A 22549-nucleotide genomic window follows, 5' to 3' on the forward strand; every position below is an offset into this window, starting at 1 on the left:
GAGGAGGAAAACTAGGTACTGGGGAGATTAGAGGACTAATTGACTTCTTTAAGGGGCTGAAAAATCCCAAATCTGAAGTGGATTTTTGTGATATGTTTTTGCTAGTGTCATTTTTGGTGTGTTTTTCTATGAAGGCAGTAGTCTGATCTTCATTATGCCTGAAATCATGCATATCGTTAGACTGTTCTACCGAAAGCCAATGATTCGTATTGAGCTCATTACTGACTTCTAAAAAATGCTTGCTTGTTCCATTTGCACCTCCCTTTGAAGAACAATTTTGAGGTTGTACCTTTATTAACTCTGAGCCCGAAGCGACGGATTGCTGGCATCCGTTTACATTCTGATCGTTAACGTCGCTACCATTTTGCTTCTGGGGATAACTTTTAGAAGGTGTCTTTTGAATGATCTCTTGTGGCTTTGCATCTGATGGACGAGTAGGCATTAGTGACTTCCACTTGTCAGGTGGACTTTCTTGAGTAGGAGATACCACAGCTACTGGTGCTGGAATTGGAGACTTTGTCATAAAGGACAACAATTTTGATAAACCAGAGCTACCTGTAGCATCATCTGATGTTTCTGTACACTGAACAGAATATAATCTTGCTTGTTTTGAACTTGGGGCAATTTTATCAGTAAAGGAACTGAAGAACGAGTTCATGGCATTCTTCTTGCCTAATCCCTGTTCAGACGTGTTTCCTTCTTTGACCTCAATAGCTTTGTCTTCTTTTAAATCCTTTAAGGTGACACCTTGGTCATCTCCAAAAGATTCTGTCCTTGCACTACCCTGAGAGGACAGCCTTGATTTGCTTGTTTCAGGCAGAGAACCGTACTTACTGATCTCCTCCTCTTTTTCAGCCAGATATTCTGAGACAGTTTCCACCAGGCATTGTAGCTCATCTATTGGATCAATGTACTCATCACTTGGTTCCTCAACAGGAGACAACACGACTTCATCGGTCCATCCCCCAATTTTACCTTTCGGAGTCTTCCTATCACAATGTCCCTGAAACCTGTCGATGTAGCCATCGAAAGATGAATCTTTCTTGCCGCGTTTATAGTGCTGACTAATCTCGGAGCAGAATTCCTCTAACTCTTCCTCAGAAACTTGGATCTCATCTGAGCCGTCATAATTAGGGTCTACGCCCGGTCTGAGCCTTGTTTCCTCCTCGTCTTGAAATGCCATGTAGTCGTCTGTTGTGTTTTCCAGTTTATTTTTAGCCTGCATTCTAGTTTTATAGAACAAGCCATTTTTGTATGGCCTTAAGCAAGGCATCATCTTTTCTTCTTCTTCTTCCATTTCTGCGACTTGACGCAGCACAAGCTCTCCCCGTTTCTGACGAAGGAGAGCAAGATCAGGACCGAATAAATCGTTCCCGATAAATTCCGTTCTTGTGTTCACAAGCCCGAATGGATCTCGAACCTTTTTTCTCCGTCTTCGATCGATTGTATCGTAACCCTCTGGGTAGGCCGGATCCCATGAAGTCTTAACTTTTGTTTTCAGAGGTTGTTGGCTAATTGTAGAATCCTGATTGGATCTTGTAACATGATGAATGACCTCTGCATCCAAGTCACATTCTTCTTTATCAAGGAAATCATTCAGGGAACCTTTATGCCACATTTTATATTTGTGCTCCCAATCCTCTACACCCATACCTGAATCTACAGGAATTATTCTAACTCTCCCTCTCTCACTTAGCGTTCTTATATTGCAGGGTGATAGAAAAAAGGAGAATTAAAACAAGGAAAAGAGAAAAGAAAACAAATTAACATTAATAACAGACATATGCACGATGAAGATTAAGTAAGTAACAAAAAGATTGATATGACATCGATGAGAAGCTCTAAAATAAAATGTAATGCAAGTCACATCTGTGCTACAAAAGATTTAAATGATCTTGCAAAACAGAAGAACAACCTCAGAATAAAGCGTACGTGTTTGAAACTAAAAGAAGAGAGATCCAAATACGTGTAATTAAAAGAAGTGAATTATGTCTAATGGATCCAATGAACTGATCTGTGACTTTCTTTTCCCAATCACAGACTAGAAAGCTCTCTTGTGCCCCTCTCCCACCGAGGCAGTTCGAGTGCAGGTTCAGAGCCTAATTTAGAACCAGTTCTTTCTGTTTCGACCGCCAAAGCACCGGCTCTGAACCAGGAAAAGTGGTTCTTAAGTAGCACCAAAACGTTGCTGGTCTAGACTTAAGAACCACTTGGGGCGGGAGCTGTGGGCGGGGCTACTGTTAGCGTATTTGATAATGTACCTTAAGTATACTAATGTTTAATACACTTTTACTTTACCGCGATATGATACATTATCAGCACACATGATAGTAGGTAGCTACATGCTAAGGCAAATTTTTTTCTGTGTTAATGATAAAATAACGTTATGTACTTTCTCGATTACAACCTCCGTTTATACAGATTACACGGAGCCGCACGTACACGTTTTATTCGCCGCGTTTGGATGCTAATGTAGGTTCGCAAAGCCATGAGCATTAACAGTAAAGCAACATCCGCCATTGTTGTTGTGTTTGTCGCTGCTGCGCTAACGTTGCTGGGACACGTGACACGTATACAGTGACGTCACACTCGGCGTTGTGATGGCTCTCTAGCCGGTGGAAAGGCAAACCGGTTCTTAGAAGGTTCGCCAGTGGAACCAACTTTAAACCAGCACTAGCGCTAGCTCTGAACCAGCACCCGGTTCTTTCCGGTGGAAAAAGGGGCATTGTACTGACAATTGTTAGTAGAGCCTTGCACAGCAAATATACTGCAATAGAAGAGGTTTACGACAAAGGAGACAATGGTTAAAGTAATAAATCTCTGTTTCTATATATTTAGTTTACACTAAAAAGTCACAGCAGTCAGTAAAACACCAGAGAGACTCGTCCATAAGAACAGGACATTGGGCTTAATGGACAACACCACAAATGCCTCTAGTTCCACTGCTTCTAAAATCTTGTCATTCTGGCTTCAAATAGTGACGTGACATACGGCTAAGTACGGTGATCCATACACAGAATTCGTTCTCTGCATTTATCCCATCCAAAGTGCACACACACACAGCTGTGAACACTTACACACACACACACACACACACACACACACACCGTGAACACACACCCGGAGCAGTAATATCCATTTGAGACTTACAGTATACCACCATGTAGTCTAATGGAAGTCGTGGCCTAATGGTTAGAGAGTTTGACTCCTAAACCCTAAGGTTGTGGGTTCGAGTCTCGGGACGGCAATACCACGACTGAGGTGCCCTTGAGCAAGGCACCGAACCCCCGATATGTTCACTGCTGTGTGTGTGCACATTGGATGGGTTAAATGCAGAGAACGAAATCTGAGTATGGATCACCGTACTTAGCCGTACGTCACGTCACACCGCATCACGTATAGAGATGCGTGTACCCACGATCCTGTCTAATATCCTACTATTGCAGAATTACTGGATTTTACCTGCTTGGATGATGGTCTCTATAGTCCAGTTCAAAACTATGCACCGAGTCTGTGCAGGAGTCTGGGTGTTGTGGAAAACGTGGCCCCACCGGGTACTGGTGCACAGAGGAGTTGGATTGAGCTGTAGTGTGGTAGCGTGGGGGTAAACTGTTGCTTGTTTCACTCCTGTAATCACTGTCCCGATCGTCCATTGCGCTGTCTAGATCATCCAATGCTGTGAGGTCAATGTAAAAGACTTGTTTAATATAAAGATATAAGGGACTGGCTGCCATATCATGCTTTGTGCATTAGCCTGTACTTACAAATGTGAATTTTGAACCATATGAAACATGCCAGATGACTGGCACAACCGTTGACACAAATAACAAACAAAAATATAGATAACGGAAACAATGAGCTTCATTTATCTGAGGTGTAGGATGTTTTTAGGAGCATTTAATGAAGGACTGTTCAATGAAAATCCAGTTATTTCTGACAATGTTTGTATCCTATGACAAAGCGCTCTTGCATTTACATGAATCGATGTACAATAAAACCCAGACCCTCGATGGATCAGCTTCAAATCGTATAAGTGGACGTAATCGGTGTTGTTTGATTCCTTTGATACAGAAGCAGTGCGTCAACTACTATGTTCGTTTATTAACAGAATATAATCAGTTTATAGTAACATTCGTAAAAACCTGAGTTTTTACCTTTTGTGGTAAAAACTCAGGAAGACCTTCCATTGTCGGAAAATCTCCTTGTCTACTGCATGTCAACAAGAAAATCGATAATAATAAGATTTTCTTTGATCTCTATTTATTATTATACTTTGAGTATATGGAATATTCTTTATGTGAGCCTTTATACGAGTGAATAAACTACTGAAACCATAACGCATCAGAATGAGCATATTTTTTCCATTGGTGGTGGTGGTGATGTCAGTGATGTGGGGGCACGGTGGCTTAGTGGTTAGCACGTTCGCCTCACACCTCCAGGGTTGGGGGTTCGATTCCCGCCTCGGCCTTGTGTGTGTGGAGTTTGCATGTTCTCCCCGTGCCTCGGGGGTTTCCTCCGGGTACTCCCCGGTCCAAAGACATGCATGGTAGGTAGATTGGCATCTCTGGAATATTGTCCGTAGTGTGTGAGTGTGTGAGTGAATGAGAGTGTGTGTGTGCCCTGCGATGGGTTGGCACTCCGTCCAGGGTGTATCCTGCCTCGATGCCCGATGACGCCTGAGATAGGCACAGGCTCCCCGTGACCCGAGAAGTTCGGATAAGCGGTAGAATGTGAATGAATAAACAGTAATGTGGAAAAATTAGTGTATTTTGTTCATCTGCTGTGTTCGCAGCTGCTGTAATATAAGTGATAACAGGAACAATCTTGTTTCATGGAATTTGAATGTAATTAAAACCAGATTTTATTATTAGAAAAAGAAAATATATATATATATATATATATTCTGTTAATTAATAAATCATAGTAGTAGCTGACACAGTGCTGGATACATTTCTCATTACAAGGAACTTGGGAGAATCTTGTTAGCATATAGAGATCATGCACTTAAGCTGGGAAAGCATAGGGGCAGAAGGAAAAAAAAAAAATCCAGGGAGCAACCAAACTCAAGGGTTACGGCACATTATTCTAGACCTCCACTGCACAGTTTAATGTTTTCCCTGTTTTTCCTCTGATTCAACTCAAGACCTCAGAGCTGATCAGCTAAGTACAAGGAGAACACCAAACAATACTGTGGGTAAACATCAGGGGGAAAAATCTGTAGCTTTAGGACAAAATAATCTTTACATACTCTGTGAACTGGGCCATCCGATATAGCTGCCTGGTGAATAAAACATTAGAGAAGGGAAAGGAGTTGAAATGACTCGTTTCGATCAAACAAGGAAAAGCGTACAGACTCCTGGTGAGAAGCTTTACAGTCGGAGACGTGACTACACGGCGCCACCTGGTGTGTTAAGTGTATATGTACTTACAACACTGAGACGCTGCTAAGGGAAGAGGACGTCTTACTCCGTCATCCTGCAGCAGAAACTGCTCAGATCAGAGAAACAAACAAACAAAGACAAAAAAAAGTTGAAATAAAGCCAAATTTAAAAAAAGAATTAAATAAATAAAGCTTCACACAAACATGTATTTAATACATCCTTCCAAAAGTACATTACATGTTAACGTCGAAGCACTGACGTAATCCAATTACATGATAATGAAATGGCAAATGTTTATTATACACATGCACTTTATTACTAGAAAAAACACGGCACACTTATTTATTAATTATTTTTTTTATTCATTTTTTTTTGGGGGGGGGGGTGTTATTATTGCATTGAACTGGAATTATTACACACACACACAACATGCTAACCACTCAAAACACGCACGCATGCGGATTCATACCAACGAGGTGGGTTTTCTTTCTAAAACTGATGACAGGTTCAAAAGAAAAGGATAAACCACAAATAAGTCTACAATATATTCAAACTAAGTACTTTACTTTCAAAATAAAATAAAAAAATATATATATGAAAGGACTGAAGATTATTAGAACTTTTCCACTGACAAGATTCCTGGACACGGTTACTGGTTAGATCTTGGAATTATACGGTGATCCTGATGACATGAGCGCTTGAGGTTAAAATAAAGTGAAGTGAAAGTGACATACAGCCAAGTACGGTGACACATACTCAGAATTTGTTCTCTGCATTTAACCCATCCAAAGTGCACACACACAGCAGTGAACACACACACACCGTGAACACACACCCAGAGCAGTGGGCAGCCATTTATGCTGCGGCGCCCGGGGAGCAGTTGGGGGGGTTCGGTGCCTTGCTTCAAGGGCACCTCAGTCGTGGTATTGCCGGCCCGAGACTCAAACCCACAACCTTAGGGTTAGGAGTCAGACTATCTAACCATTAGGCCACGACTTCCCCTATATGTGGTGATATGTCTCGAGTCTATATGTGTGTGTGTTCACTGCTGTGTGTGTGCACTTTGGATGGGTTAAACGCAGGGAACGGATTCTGAGTATGGGTCACCGTGCTTAGCCGTATGTCACGTCACTATTTGAAGCCAGAATGACAAGATTTTTTGGGGGGTTGAGAGGGGTTGGGTGTTATTGCTGGCCCGAGACTCGAACCCACAACCTTAGGGTTAGGAGTCAGACTCTCTAACCTTTAGTCCACGACTTCCCCAAAAAGCCTCATCAGATATCAATTTTTAAATAAATAAAAAATTATGTGGAGATTTAAGATGGATCAGTAATGCAGATTTTTTTTCATACTGTGTGAGTATGGTGATGAATAATTCCCTAAAAGAGCTACAGCACCATGTCATTGGAAGACATAAAAATGTCACTTTAAAGACCGGGAAAGAATTCTGTTATCCAGCACATGTCTGCAAACGTGTAACGCGCTAACACGAGATGGTTTAAAGCTTTTGCGAGTACTACTGCGCTACGAGTGTTGTTGTGCCTCACCTCATCGTGCATCCCCATGGTATTGATGCTGTCCAGTTTATTGGACCAGTAGCGAGCCTCGTCCTCTGGAATTTCTGTCAGAGATGGAGGAGAAATATCTGAGATCATCCTCATAATATACAGTACTTCCAGTGTGGAGATTTCCACGAGCCCATGAGATAAACGTTTAACGATCTCCACTACAGCTAAATATTACATAAACTCCAAAGGATACAAAAAGAAAGCTGAGAAGAACTCAGATATTCTTCAGGGGATTATACCAGAAATTCTGTTTACAAGGAAGCTTTCAGCATGACGCACCAAAACAAACAGCAAACGTAATTATAAATGGATAAAAATGGTCACTCCAATAGCGCTTTTAACAATGGACGTTAGAAATATAGTAAAAAAAAGTGTATTATTAATATTAGACATATTTAAATGTTTGTATTTATCCCTAATAAACAACCCTGAGGTGACTGTGGTGAGGAAAACTCCCGTAGATGAAAGAGGAAGAAACCTCGAGAGGAACCAGATTCAAAAGTGAACGTCATCCTCATTTGACTGACACCAGAGAGTGTTATTACGAATAATATCCTTTCTACAGTCAGATACAGTCTGATAATTGTGTATCTTCTCACTGAAGGTCAGAAATCTTCATGAAGCAGAACCCAACCGGAGCTGGTTCTTCTCTAGATGCCTTAGGATCCTAACATGGTTTGGCTTCTTCTCTTTAAGTATCCGACATGTTCATGAAGCGGTACACATCATGACTTCATGACACCGACCCGAAGTGGATTATTTGTCTATAACAGCATCAGGTTTTCCACCTTATTTAATAAACAAGAGAACGTTGAAGTCGTTTTAGAACCGAGACTGTATTTACACCTGGTTAAAACGTTCTTTAATTGACCTGCTCAGTGACACTGAACAGAGACGGTAAAGAGAATCGATGCTGTGTTTCTGTATCACATTACCAGCCTTTGAAGGCATGGGTAGCCACTGAAGGACAGTGGAGCATTAAAAATAAAACCTCCCAGCTTCAAAGAGCTCAGATAAAACAGGCAGCGTTATGAATGGGATCAATCGCTGACCGAGTCTGGGCTATGAAACCGAACGCTGAGCTGTAGCAAAGCTTTAACACCAACCTGTACACCACCACCACCACCACCACAACACCTGCTCTAGCTTTATCGGTGTTCAGAATCAATGCTTTATTCAAGAAATGTTTATTTTGTTGTCCAACATCTACAGAGGACATCCGAGTTTAGCGGTTTCTCCTTGAACATTGTGATAGTTTTAGAGCTGGTCCTTTGGAGAAGATGGACGCGTGATTGGTCGATTCACATCGACTGTGCTGACCCAGAAATAAAAAACTCAATTAATGCTTAGATAACAGGCTTAATGAAGAAGATAGCTTCTGGAAATCTGGTGGTAACATTCTTTATCCTGAAACAGTCTGAACTCATTTAAGAGTCGTCAGCCATCTAGAATTGTTTTCTCATCCAGTCTCGTAAGCAAAGCTGTGATTGTTGGGTTCATGAAGCATCCAACATTCCACAAGCCCTTACTTTATCATCATCTTGCTGGAATTTTCAGCATGAATACTGTTGTTGTATTTATATTACCCAACACCACAGATACAGTACTACACAACACCACAGATACAGTACTACACAACACCACAGACACTACACAACACCACAGATACAGTACTACACAACACCACAGACACTACACAACACCACAGATACAGTACTACACAACACCACAGACACTACACAACACCACAGATACAGTACTACACAACACCACAACACAACACCACAGATACAGTACTACACAACACCACAGACACTACACAACACCACAGACACAGTACTACACAACACCACAGATACAGTACTACACAACACCACAGACACTACACAACACCACAGACACAGTACTACACAACACCACAGATACAGTACTACACAACACCACAGACACAGTACTGTACTACACCACAGACACAGTACTGTACTACACAACACCACAGACACGGACAATACACCACAGACACCACACCACAGACACTACACCACAGACACAGTACTACACAACACCACAGACACAGTACTACACAACACCACAGATACAGTACTACACAACACCACAGACACTACACAACACCACAGACACAGTACTACACAACACCACAGATACAGTACTACACAACAACACAGACACTACACAACACCACAGACACAGTACTACACAACACCACAGATACAGTACTACACAACACCACAGATACAGTACTGTACTACACCACAGACACAGTACTGTACTACACAACACCACAGACACGGACAATACACCACAGACACCACACCACAGACACAGTACTACACAACACCACAGACACAGTACTACACAACACCACAGATACAGTACTACACAACACCACAGACACAGTACTGTACTACACCACAGACACAGTACTGTACTACACAACACCACAGACACGGACAATACACCACAGACACTACACCACAGACACAGACACTACAGACACAACACCACACCACAGACACAGACACTACAGACACTACACCACACCACAGACACTACAGACACTACACCACACCACAGACACTACACCACAGACACTACACCACAGACACAGACACTACACTACACCACAGACACAGACACTACACCACACCACAGACACCACACAACACCACAGACACTACACAACACCACAGACACAGACACAACACCACAGACACAACACCACCGACACTACACAACACCACAGACACTACACAACACCACAGACACTACACAACACCACAGACACTACACAACACCACAGACACTACACAACACCACAGACACTACACAACACCACAGACACTACACCTAAAGCCTGTTAAGCAACAAGAAAAAATTGTCTTTCATAAAAATATTAAAAAAAAACAAACTTAAAAATTCAAGACAAAAGTAGAATTTTGTTTAAGGAATCGTGTTGATTAAGGAATCTGACCAGAAGATGAGGAAATGATTTACAAAGCTTTTTTTTTACAGCCTTGAAGAAAGATGCATTGTTAACTTTATGAAACTCGTTCAACCTTAATGACATTTAATCAAATCGATAAAAATACAAAAAAAAGGGTGGTGTGTGTGGGGGGTGGGGGTGGGGGGGTGGGGGGTGGAGAGAAGCTCATGTGTCAAACTCTGAAGAAAAAAAAAGAAGCAGAACAAGCAGATGTTCGCTGATCCACACCGATTTCAGTGTAACAACCAACGAACCAGAACAGCTGGTGGTTGATGGTTAAACAGAAAACAGAGGCTGACTGTAGAAAATGTTAGCTGGGGTTCTATAGAAAGGTCACTGAACAGAGATAAACGTGCAAGAATTGAGATCATTTAAATAAACAAAAAAAAACAAAACAAACAAAAAAAAGATTTTGATTTCAGCTGCAACATTTAGGATTCTCATGTTGAAGCTAGAACAATTGAGAAGTGACTGATTAAGGCAAGAATTATATTTTCCTAGTAAAATATGAAAATAAGGTGCAAAAGACAAATTCGTTTGTTTCATTTCTATAGTTGACCCGTCATCCTGTACAACTGTGAACCTCGAAATAAGTGGAAGAGATGAACGAGCAGCCACACTGACTAGGAATCGACTACAATCATGCTGGAATCTATAGAATAAAATAAAACATCCCAATGCACACTGCTAGCTCCTGTTGATTTTCCTGCATGACAAAACACCATCACTTTATATATTTGTGACCTGGATATATACCTGGTTGTGTTTTTTTGGCAAAGCGTATTAACTCTTGATGCAGTGGTGTATTATGGGTAATGCAGTCTCAGAGAAAAAAAGAGAGAGAGAGAGAGAGAGAGAGAGAGAGAAAGAGCTCAAGTATAAACCCAGCATCTCACCAAACGGAAGCTCGAAGCGGGCGTCCAGAAGCACCCGGTGCGGTGTCGGGTTCTTGGTGCCGTAGATTTCATCGGCCTTCATCAAAACCTCCGAGTGCAGAAACGTCCAATCTCCTGGGCCTTCCTAAAGAGATTAGACAGAAAGATTTAGTTAAACAGGACATCAACACATCAAACAGGTATTTCTGTCAGGGTTAGCAGTGTTAGAGGACCTGGACAAAGTGTAAATAAATAAAAATAAGTAAAAAATAGAATAATAATAATATAAACAATTAATTTATTATTACATATTATTACAAAAAAATAAATAAACAAATAAACAACCTAATTAATGATATGAATACAAAAAAATAAACAGGTTCATTACTTAATTGATTGGCTGATGTAAAAAATTATGAATTAATTAATCTGTCAATGGGGGAGGGGCACTCAATATTCCTGCCAACAAATGTAGTCAGATTTCAGTTGAGGATTTCTGAAATAATGTTTTTTTCTCTTTCTTTCTTTCGGTGTGTGTGTGTGTGTGTGTGTGTGTGTGTGTGTGTGTGTGTGTGTGTGTGTGTGTGTGTGTGTGTGTGTGTGTATCTCCTCACCTCCTCTGAGTGCCGGATGCTTTTGAGGGGGATCCATGCCGTCCCCAGCATGGTGTCCCAGATGAGCCCTTTATTCCAAACCTCCACGATGAGCCCCAGGTCCAAGCGGTTGATCTCGCTGTGACACACAGAACAACAACTCATTACATTTAGTACAGAATTATTTCTAAAGGCTACACAAGTGAATCCCAGGTGTCCAACAGGGCAAACGGGAACATTTTACAAAACACAAACTTAGGTTTTCTGTAAAAATGCTTATGTAGCGCTTATGGACGGAGTCTCCAGTTTGGAGGGAAAGCTGAAAATTGCTGAATTTCAGATAACTTTTTTTCAGAAAGTCTCATGTTTCATGGTGACTCTAAAATCTAGATGGATGGATGAATAATATTTAGCCATTTTTTTCCAATAAAATACAAACTATAACCAGTCTTTGTAGAAGTCTCTATAAGCAGCGCCTGTAGAAGAACAGATCAGATAAGAAGACAAGAAGAGACCAAACAAAAGAAGAGGTAGGAGGAGGAAGGGGGGGGGGAGACCGGAGTGAGCAGCACTTTTAAAAAAAGAGCAGAGCTCATTATGATATGATGAGTGAGAGATTTCAAAGACAGCAGGTGCATTACAATGAGGAATAACAAGCACACACACACACACACACACACACACACACACACACACACACACACACACACACACACACACCTGGAATGACTGAGATACCAGCAGCTCCACCAAAGTTCAGGTGAAGAAGGAGGAGATGAAGAATAAAGAGAAGAGTAAAAAGGAGAGGATAAATAAACAGAAAAACAGAAAGAGGAAAAAGTAGAGACAAAAAGAAAAAGTGTAAGAAGAAGAAAAAGCAGAGGAAAAAGGAAATTTTGAAAGAAGAATAGAAAGTGGAAGAGCAGGAAGAGGATGAAGAGGTGGAACAGGAAGAAGCAGAAAATGAAGAGGAAATGGAAGAAGAAGAAAAAAAAATTCTGTGTTACTCTGTCAGTAGAACATGAAAAGTAATGAATAAATAAAGTTCAGTAAACACGCCTTAGCCCCGCCCCCTCAGCTGACGAGCATCATCATCCTCAGCACTTAACAATCCGCTGACAGACTACAAATAAATAATGAATGGATTTGTAAACACTGCTGCTGTAGTGACCCGCTCTCCTCTCCCCCGCTCTCCTCTGCCCCGCTCTCCTCTGCCCCGCTCTCCTCTGCCCCGCTCTCCTCTGCCCCGCTTTATTTACAATATAGAAGGAAGGATGAAAGCAGAACTGCTCTCATTCATCTGCAGAGAAAATCTCATCATCATCATCAACTACCAAAGAACATCATTTACTTCTGTTCCATAGATTTTATAAAATCTCTCTATTCTCTCTCTCCATCTATCCTCTCTCTCTCTCTCTCTATCTATTCTCTCTCTCTCTCTCTCTCTCTATCTATTCTCTCTCTCTCTCTATCTATTCTCTCTATCTATTCTCTCTCGCTCTCTCTCTCTATTTATCTATTCTCGCTCTCGCTCTCTATCTATCTATTCTCGCTCTCGCTCTCTATCTATCTATTCTCGCTCTCGCTCTCTATCTATCTATTCTCGCTCTCGCTCTCTATCTATCTATTCTCGCTCTCGCTCTCTATCTATCTATTCTCGCTCTCGCTCTCTATCTATCTATTCTCGCTCTCGCTCTCTCTCTCTATCTATTCTCGCTCTCTCTCTCTCTCTATCTATTCTCGCTCTCTCTCTCTCTCTATCTATTCTCGCTCTCTCTCTCTCTCTATCTATTCTCGCTCTCTCTCTCTCTCTATCTATTCTCGCTCGCTCTCGCTCTCTATCTATTCTCGCTCGCTCTCGCTCTCTATCTATTCTCGCTCTCGCTCTCTATCTATTCTCGCTCTCTCTCTATCTATTCTCGCTCTCTCTCTATCTATTCTCGCTCTCTCTCTATCTATTCTCGCTCTCTCTCTATCTATTCTCGCTCTCTCTCTATCTATTCTCGCTCTCTCTCTATCTATTCTCGCCCTCTCTCTCTCTATTCTCGCCCTCTCTCTCTCTATTCTCTCTCTCTTCTCTCTCTATTCTCTCTCTATTCTCTCTCTATTCTCTCTCTATTCTCTCTCTCTATTCTCTCTCTCTATTCTCTCTCTCTATTCTCTCTCTATTTTCTCTCTTTCTCTCTCTCTATTCTCTCTCTCTATTCTCTCTCTTTCTCTCCATCCAAAAGTCAGGCACTAAGAGGACCCTCTGGTTCCCTGCTCTGCTCCCTGAGGGGACGGAGTCATGCTCTTTATTACGTTATCACTAATGCTTATCGGAGAGCGAGGAACACTAGAAGGACCTGTTCAATCAGGGGGACATCTGGCTTTCCTGAGCTCCCATCTCAACCGAATGGCATGTAAACTTTAATTAAAAATCACCTTAGGGTGGCAAAATTTTTGCCTCCTGAAAGAAGAGGCGTTAAAGCTGGTCCTGTGCAGTATAATGTAGCAAAGTTACACTCGGCTCAAATGAGTACAGGACGTGTGGAGGGAAAGGTTAGAAATCGGTAAATCTTTGTTTCAGACTGTCGCCCAGTCGCTGCTATGAAACCGGAACAGACTCAGAGCACAATCAATATTTAAGCCATAAAAGGCAGTAAATCGATCAGATTTAGAGGTCTGGGCTTGATCTATAGCTCATACAAAACATGTGTGCAAACGCAGGCAAGACTTCTCGTTATTAAACACCGGCTGCAGTATAAAACCTTATTACTTGTAGTAGAAAGCTTGAAATATTAACAAAATAAAACTAAGTGTCTTCGTGTTGTTGGGAAAATAAGCAGCGATGTGATGAAGCTGAGATACGCCTACAGAACGAAGTGGTATATTTACCCATTACAGGACATTCTTATGTGGAGAGAAAGACACACACAGAGAGAGAGAGAGAGAGAGAGAGAGAGAGAGAGAGAGAGAGAGAGAGAGAGAGAGAGAGAGAATGGGGGGACCAAACAGAGAGAAGCAGACAAAGATAGAGAGCGACACAGAGGGACAAACACAAAGAGAGAGAGAAACAGAGGAGGGAGAGAGAGAGAGAGAGCCTGACAGAGAGAGACAGACAAACACACAGAGAGAGGGAGAGGGAGAGAGAGAGACAAACAACAGACAAATAGAGACAGACAAAGAGACAGACAGAGAGAGGGGAGGAGAGAGGAGAGACACACACACACAGAGAAACAGAGAGACAGAGTCAGACAGAGACACAGAGAGAGAGAGAGAAACAAACAGAAACAGAGAGACAGACAGACACATAGACAGAGATAGACAGACACAGAGAGAGAGAGAGAGAGAGAGAGAGAGAGAGAGAGAGAGAGAGAGACAGAAACCGAAACCAAGAGAAACAGACAGAAAGATAGACAGAGAGACAGACGGATGGAGAGAGAGAGAGAAACAGACAGACAGACAGACTGATATTTTGTCGTCATTACATAACATTATGTAAGACATAATCACAACGCCCAGAGATTTACCAACAATTATCATTTTTAGTAATTAGAGAACAACTGTATCAGTTTATAGATTAATGCTGTGAATGAACGTCCACGAAACAAGCCAGCTCCTGTTCACTCTTTCATTACACTCGTTCACTCGCCTCTCAACCTCTCGTGAGCAAAAAGCATAAACTCCTCTGTCCTTAAGGTGCAGCTTTACATCTGACTGTTAACAGCACTGACATTACAGACTCCGCCTTTAAACGCTAGATAAGAATCTCCTCACAGATTAGTGTATTATTTATCTCTAACATCTATCCCTAATGATCGAGCCTGAGGTGACGGTGGTGAGGAAAAAAGGTGAAGGAGGTGACGCATGATAATCTTCAATTAGGTCATTAGATTGTGTTCTGAGGCTCACACGATAATTTGTATGGATTGTGTCGAGTCTTACAACATGAAGTCCTGCTCCCAGCACGGCTGGTGTCCTCGCACCGTGATGGTCGTACTCTTGACATTCTGCACCTTCAGGGTCACGTAGGCGTTGAATTTGTCTGGAATGAAAAGAAGAGTCATGTTTGTTAGATTTCAGGCTGCTTTCTATTCCCTCCATCACGGTTGTGCTGTTTCTGACTCAGACGTAGTGTTAATATTCTTCAGCTCGACCTCTGAAGCTGGAGTTCACATTCTCACTGGATTTTACTTATTGCTATTCGACATCAGAAATCCTCCACTGCTCTGACAGCTCGAGGTGTTCCTCAGACACGCCGTATATCTGTCTGCAGGTCCACCATGTCACTATACCTTATACTGTACATACCTCACACACACACACAGACATGCAAATGTAACACACACATATTCCTTCCTCACACACACATACTCTTACCTCATATACACATATTCCTTTACTCACACAAACACACACTTCTCCCTTACACACATATATTCCTTCCTCTCACACGCACTCCTTCCTCTCACACGCACTCCTTCCTCTCACACGCACTCCTTCCTCTCACACGCACTCCTTCCTCTCACACAGTATACACATTCCTTTACACACACTCCTTCCTCTCACATGCTCACACACACACACACACACGCACTCCTTCCTCTCACACGCACTCCTTCCTCACACAGTATACACATTCCTTTACACACACTCCTTCCTCTCACATGCTCACACACACACACACGCACTCCTTCCTCTCACACGCACTCCTTCCTCTCACAGTATACACATTCCTTTACACACACTCCTTCCTCTCACATGCTCACACACACACTCCTTCCTCACACACACTCCTTCCTCACACATGCTCACACACACTCCTTCCTCACACATGCTCACACACACACACTCCTTCCTCACACATGCTCACACACACACACACTCCTTCCTCACACATGCTCACACACACACACTCCTTCCTCACACATGCTCACACACACTCCTTCCTCACACATGCTCACACACACTCCTTCCTCACACATGCTCACACACACTCCTTCCTCACACATGCTCACACACACACTCCTTCCTCTCTCACACACACTCCTTCCTCACACATGCTCACACACACACTCCTTCCTCTCTCACACACACACTCTTCTACCTTACACGCACATTCTTTCCTCACACACACATACATTCCTTCTTCTCGTGCACACACACACACACACACACACACACACTCCTTCCTCACACATGCTCACACACACTCCTTCCTCACACATGCTCACACACACTCCTTCCTCACACACACACACACACACACACACACACACACACACACTCCTTCCTCATACACACTCTTCTACCCTCACACACATACATTCCTTCTTCTCGTGCACAAACACACACATACACACACTCCCACCTTAAGCACAGACACACCTTTTCATCACACAAGCATATTCCCATCACTAACACACACGCATACATACACACATATACACACACACCAATGATTGGTTAGTATTGACAGAAATAGTTTGCCCGTTCCGCCGAGAAGGAATCACCAATTTTGCTTTCGCTCTCTTGTGGACATGGAAAACTGCGTCTCCTGCTGATGTTCTACCAACTTTAGTGTTATTGTCGTTATTATTGCTTCACTTAATTGTTCATTTTATATGTTACTAATCATAACACTAATCACAACCTTCTTATTATTATGTGTTGTTACTGCTATTATTTAAATCGTTGCTCTTATTATACAATCGCTTAAGATCCATAAACCCATCAGGTGTAAATGGGGTCTTTATCAGTTGCTTGCTGTCCCTCACAACACGAGTGCGAGTTAAAGATGGACGTCAGACTACATCGGACCTCGCTGACTAAAAATCTCAGACGTGTTGGAGGGATTAAGTGGTGTGACGTAACAGTACTGCTTCATTTGTGTCTGAGTGCACAAGGATTAACACGCACACACACACGCACGCACACACATGCTTGTATCTTGGTCTATCTAGAAAATTCTATAAACTTTATCTTGCATTATTATTATTTTTTGGTGTTTTTGGTTGCCGTGGTGATTCGAACAAACAGAACCCTGTTTTGCCATGACAACAGCATCAACAAAACAACGGATTCAAACAGAAATATCAAGGACAAAAGATAACACTCGGGTTATTTAGGTAAAGAAAGATAACACGGCCGGACAACACGAAGGCAGAACAACAGTTTACGAAGGACGATGAATGCTTTTGTCCTGCAGGACCCCTGGGCTTTATTATGGGTAAAGGTTTACTACATGCAGTGCTTTTAACTCTGGTCTTATAACACATAATAATATAATACATGACCTACAACCACACCAAATTGATTGGTGGAAAAACCTGTGTTTTAATTGAAATAACAAAAAAGTTAATATTGACTACTGCAAAAAAAAAATCAGCTTGTCATCACCTATTAATTAACCTGTTAATGTCATCACCAGTTTGTTAAAATAACTGTATAAAAATTCATTCATCTTCTACCGCTTATCCAAACTTCTCGGGTCACGGGGAGCCTGTGCCTATCTCAGGCGTCATCGGGCATCGAGGCAGGATACACCCTGGACGGAGTGCCAACCCATCGCAGGGCACACACACACTCTCATTCACTAATACACTAACACACTACAGACAATTTTCCAGAGATGCCAATCAACCTACCATGCAAGTCTTTGGACCGGGGAAAACCCCCGAGGCACAGGGAGAACATGCAAACTCCACACACACACACACACACACACACACACACACACACACACACACACACACACACACACAAGGCGGAGACGGGAATCGAACCACCAACTCTGGAGGTGTGAGGCAAACGTGCTAACCACTAAGCCACCGTGCCCCCCTGTATAAAAATTCAATTTATAAAAATGTATATTTGCACTACATCCATGGTCTGATGGAGCTATGAAAAAAATGTTTTTTTTATAAATAAATAAAAAATAACCTGCTAATTTGAGTGCTATTTCCCCCCAGTTTGTTAAAATAATTATATAAAAATTTGAATTTTATTTGTATGGAAAAAAGAATTAAATGTGCTGTTCTAACAACAAAAAGTCCAAATTGACTACTGCAAAAGTGTGTGATTAACTCCACACTTCCTATCTTTCTTCTAAACCCTCGAACCGGGGAGTTCAGCGTGATCTCTTTCTGTTGGGACACCTTTGGGACCAAATGGGTTCTTTATGTACTGGGAATAAATGAACCCAGTGTTATAAAAGTTCCACATCAAACCAACAAGCAGAACATTCTTTTGGATATTTTTTTCCCTTCTCTCTTTTTCTTTTTCTTTCTCTCTTTCCTCCCTTTCTTTCTTCCTTTCCTCATTTTCTTTTTCCTTCTTTTTCTTTCTCTCTTCTCCATTTCTCCCTTTCTTTCTCTCTCTTTATTTCTCTCTTTCTTTCCTTTTTTGCCTCCTTTCTTTTTCTTTCTCTCCTGCTTTCTTTGTCTTTCTATCTTTCTCCTTTTCTTTCATTCTTTCTCTCTTTCTTTCTCCCTCTCCCCCTTTTCTCCTTTTCTTTCTTTCCTGCCTTCTTTTTCTTTCTCTCTTCTCCATTTCTTCCTTTCTTTCTTTCTCTCTCTATTTCTCTCTTCTTTCTTTGTTTCCTTCCCCTTTGCCTTCTTTTTTTTCTTTCCCTCTCCTTTTTCTCCTTTTCTTTCTCTCTTTTTCCTCTTTCTTTTTTCTCCTTTTCTTTCTCTCACTTTCTCTCTTTTCCAATCTCTCCTTTTCCTTTCTGCCTTTTTTTCTAGTACAGTGACAGTGCAAAAAAATCCAACAAACAAAAATGATATAAAAATATATATATATACAAATTAATTCATTAATGACTACATTTCTGTATATAAGGATCTACAAATGTAATTAAAAACCTTTTGTACTTCTTACCTGGATCGTGTTATCAGATCATGTCCGAGACGTTGCTTAGTGTCTTTAACGTCACGGTTAACCTTCTGACATTAGCGCAGTAGCTTGTAGGTTTGTTTACTTTCTAACTAATAAACTTCAGAATAGCACCAGATGATGGATGATACGGTGAAGCTTTTTTGCAGCACAATCTCAATCACACAACAAATAAGTCTCAGAAATTGAATGACGAGAACAAACCAATGCTGAATATAACCTGATTAAAACATCCCACATAACTCACTTTATCTTCTAATTCCAGGCTAAACTAATAACCCACACACGGCAAAGGACTCGCTGCAGCACCTGAAGACACAATCCATTCCCCCCCCCGAGGGATCAGGTTTAATTGAAAATGCCACTTCCCTGGGATTGAAATTGAATCCTTCAGACTGGGCTTTTCCTTCACCGACTATTAGCAAACATTAGCGTTAGCATCCCATGAGACCATAGCACTATTTACTTACAGCTAGGACACCTGAGAGAGCTGGATTACTGAGACGTTTCCATCACACACTAAATCACACACACCATTTCCCTTCACTGCCTGGAAATGAAATAAAACCTTGGGGGTGTTTTTATGATTTAAAAATCATACCTTTTTTTTTTTTTTTTTTTACACACATCGTTTTCTTGTTTTCCCTATGTTCTGCATTACATATTTAATAAAAAGTTATTTGAATATCTAAATATTTACGTTTATACAATAGTTCTTTATTGTTGGCGAACTCATCATGTTACATATTAGACATATAGTGCAAATTTTCTTTTTAATATAAAAAGATCAATGCGATTTTTTTTTAACATTAAGGGCTTTTTTAGAAACATCATGCTTCATAAAGTTGTAATAAATGATGTTTTTGTTTTTCAATTACATATTGTTATTTTTAAGAAATGTAAATCTTATTTTTATACAAAAATATCAATGTGCTTTTGATGACATTTTGTCAATTATACAGTTTATCTGAACTTCTCGGGTCTACTGCTTATCTGAACTTCTCGGGTCACGGGGAGCCTGTGCCTATCTCAGGCGTCACCGGGCATCGAGGCAGGATACACCCTGGACGGTGTGCCAACCCATCACAGGGCGCACACACACACACACACACACACACTCATTCACTCACACACTCACACACTACAGACAATTTTCCAGAGATGATAATCAACCTACCATGCATGTCTTTGGACCGGGGGAGGAAACCGGAGTACCCGGAGGAAACCCCCGAGGCACGGGGAGAACATGCAAACTCCACACACACACACAAGGCGGAGGCGGGAATCGAACCCCCAACCCTGGAGGTGTGAGGGTAACATGCTAACCACTAAGCCACCGTGCCCCCCCTCAATTATATATCGTTTTTATTTATTTATTTGTTTGTTTGTTTGTTTATTTATTTATTTATTTAATGCAAATTATTTTTAATTCAAAAATAGCGACACTCCTTTTTCGACATTTAGGACTATTCCTAGGTTAATCATAGAACTGCACAAAAAGAGAAAAGAAATCTAAACGGAAATCTACAGTAACTCCTACAATAATAAAAGCAATACTGCACGAATTCACTGAACACAATTCAGACCCAAACTGAGCAACTGATGGAACAAAAACTCCCCACACACACAAAAACCTGAGAAGGATCACGATGTCCGACGAGCCCTGTTAAATCAAATCAAACAACCAACGTGATCCATGTGAGGCAGGTCACATTGTGTTTAGTGACAGGACTAATGTCATGAACAGCTGTGTAGTTTACAGAACTGAGCAAACACGCCGGATCTCCGAGAAACAAAAGAGCCAAGTGTCAATACAGCAGAGCGAGCTGGCGACCGTGTTTACCTTCGGCCGTACAGGGAGGAGACGCGGCTCTAACGCACCACCATCATCTGATCCTGTGTTTGATTTGAGACAGAGCCAAGATCAGGCGTGTCGCTCGCTACAGTCCCATCGGCCTCGGCGTCATCAGATACTGACGACTCTCACAGGGAATAAAGTGCTGACTCAGAGAAAAGCTTTCGTTACTGAACTTTAATAAGAATGTGATTTCTAAATGATGTTACTGTAATAAACCAAACCATTTTTGAAACCAAAGAATTATCAAAAGTCTTTTAAAAAAAAACAAAAAAAAACTAAAATCCTAAAAAATATTTAAGCATCCAGTTAAAATAATCCCTTCATGCTTGGAGTCTCAGAGCAGTTTGATTCCAAACATCAATGCAGCAATTCTCCTTTTCTTTTCCTCTTTTCTTTCTCTCTTTCATTTTCTCTCTTTCTTTCTATCCCCTTTTCTTCCTTCCTTCAGTCTTTCTATCGCCTTTTCCTTCCTTCATTCCTTCCTTCTCTTTCTTTCTTTCGCATTTTACTGCATTTCTTCTCTGTCTCTTTTTCTTTCTTTTGTCATATCCTTCCCCTTCCTTCCTTCCTTCCTTCTTTCAGTCTCTTTCACCTTTTCCTTCCTTCTTTCCTTCCATCTTTCTTTTTTCCTTTTCTTTCTCTCTCTCTCTCTTTCACCTTTTCATTCATTCCTTCTTTCTTTCCTTCTATCTTTCTTTCTTTCACCTTTTCCTTGATTCCCTCCTTTCTTTTCTCTTTTTCTAGCACAGGACATAAATAAATAAATATTTTATTTTTGTATTTTTATGTATGGAGACTGAGATAAAAGTGTAAAAAAAGATTTATGGCCTGATTGGCACACGGACATTTTTATGTTGCTCTAATGTGAGCAAAAACGTGTCACATGACCGATCGAGAGACACATCATTGGACCCAGTGGTTTTTAATAAACAATAAATAAATAAATAATAAACAAATTTTTAGTTATTTAAAATTTGCATGGCAAATTACTCCGGCTTCAGAAATATTACTCACTTCCTCGTCATGTCTCTCATTGTATTACTTCACAAGTTCTATAACCATTTCCTCGATCCCTCGATCCCGGAATGTGTCTAACATGAAATAAACAGATTACGGGTTCAGTAGCGCTGCTGTGTATAGAGGAGTAGGGCTGTGAGAACGTGGGCCTTCCCCAGCATTCCCTTACTTCCTCCTTGGTCACGGGGCTTATGGGAAAGCTCTAAGGGCAAACAGTGCAGAGGATTAGTACGGGGGAGGAAGGGGGGATTTGGGCTTAACCTACACTGATCTCATTCCCAGTGCAGAGAAACGACAGCCTCAGGACATTCCCTAATGTGTCTCGATCGATCAGGCTGTGTGGTTTCCTCACGCAGAGACACTACTTACAGCAGC

General features: G+C 41.4%; 1 protein-coding gene across 4 annotated transcripts in view; it reads right to left on the reverse strand.

Annotated features, from left to right (window-relative positions):
- Window positions 1–22549, reverse strand: part of unc13bb (unc-13 homolog Bb (C. elegans)) — a 74090-nt gene that overhangs the window by 43113 nt on the left and 8428 nt on the right. For all 4 annotated transcript variants that reach the window (XM_047805024.1, XM_047805023.1, XM_047805022.1 and 1 more), the window contains 6 exons: window positions 15349–15448; window positions 11443–11560; window positions 10850–10973; window positions 6929–7002; window positions 5430–5487; window positions 3463–3676 (listed from right to left, as the gene is read on the reverse strand). In XM_047805024.1, coding sequence (XP_047660980.1) covers window positions 3463–3676; window positions 5430–5487; window positions 6929–7002; window positions 10850–10973; window positions 11443–11560; window positions 15349–15448 — 688 coding nt within the window. The remainder of the gene's footprint in view (window positions 1–3462; window positions 3677–5429; window positions 5488–6928; window positions 7003–10849; window positions 10974–11442; window positions 11561–15348; window positions 15449–22549) is intronic.

This window comes from Tachysurus fulvidraco, chromosome 20 (assembly GCF_022655615.1).
Source record: "Tachysurus fulvidraco isolate hzauxx_2018 chromosome 20, HZAU_PFXX_2.0, whole genome shotgun sequence".
NCBI classification, from domain to species: domain Eukaryota; kingdom Metazoa; phylum Chordata; class Actinopteri; order Siluriformes; family Bagridae; genus Tachysurus; species Tachysurus fulvidraco.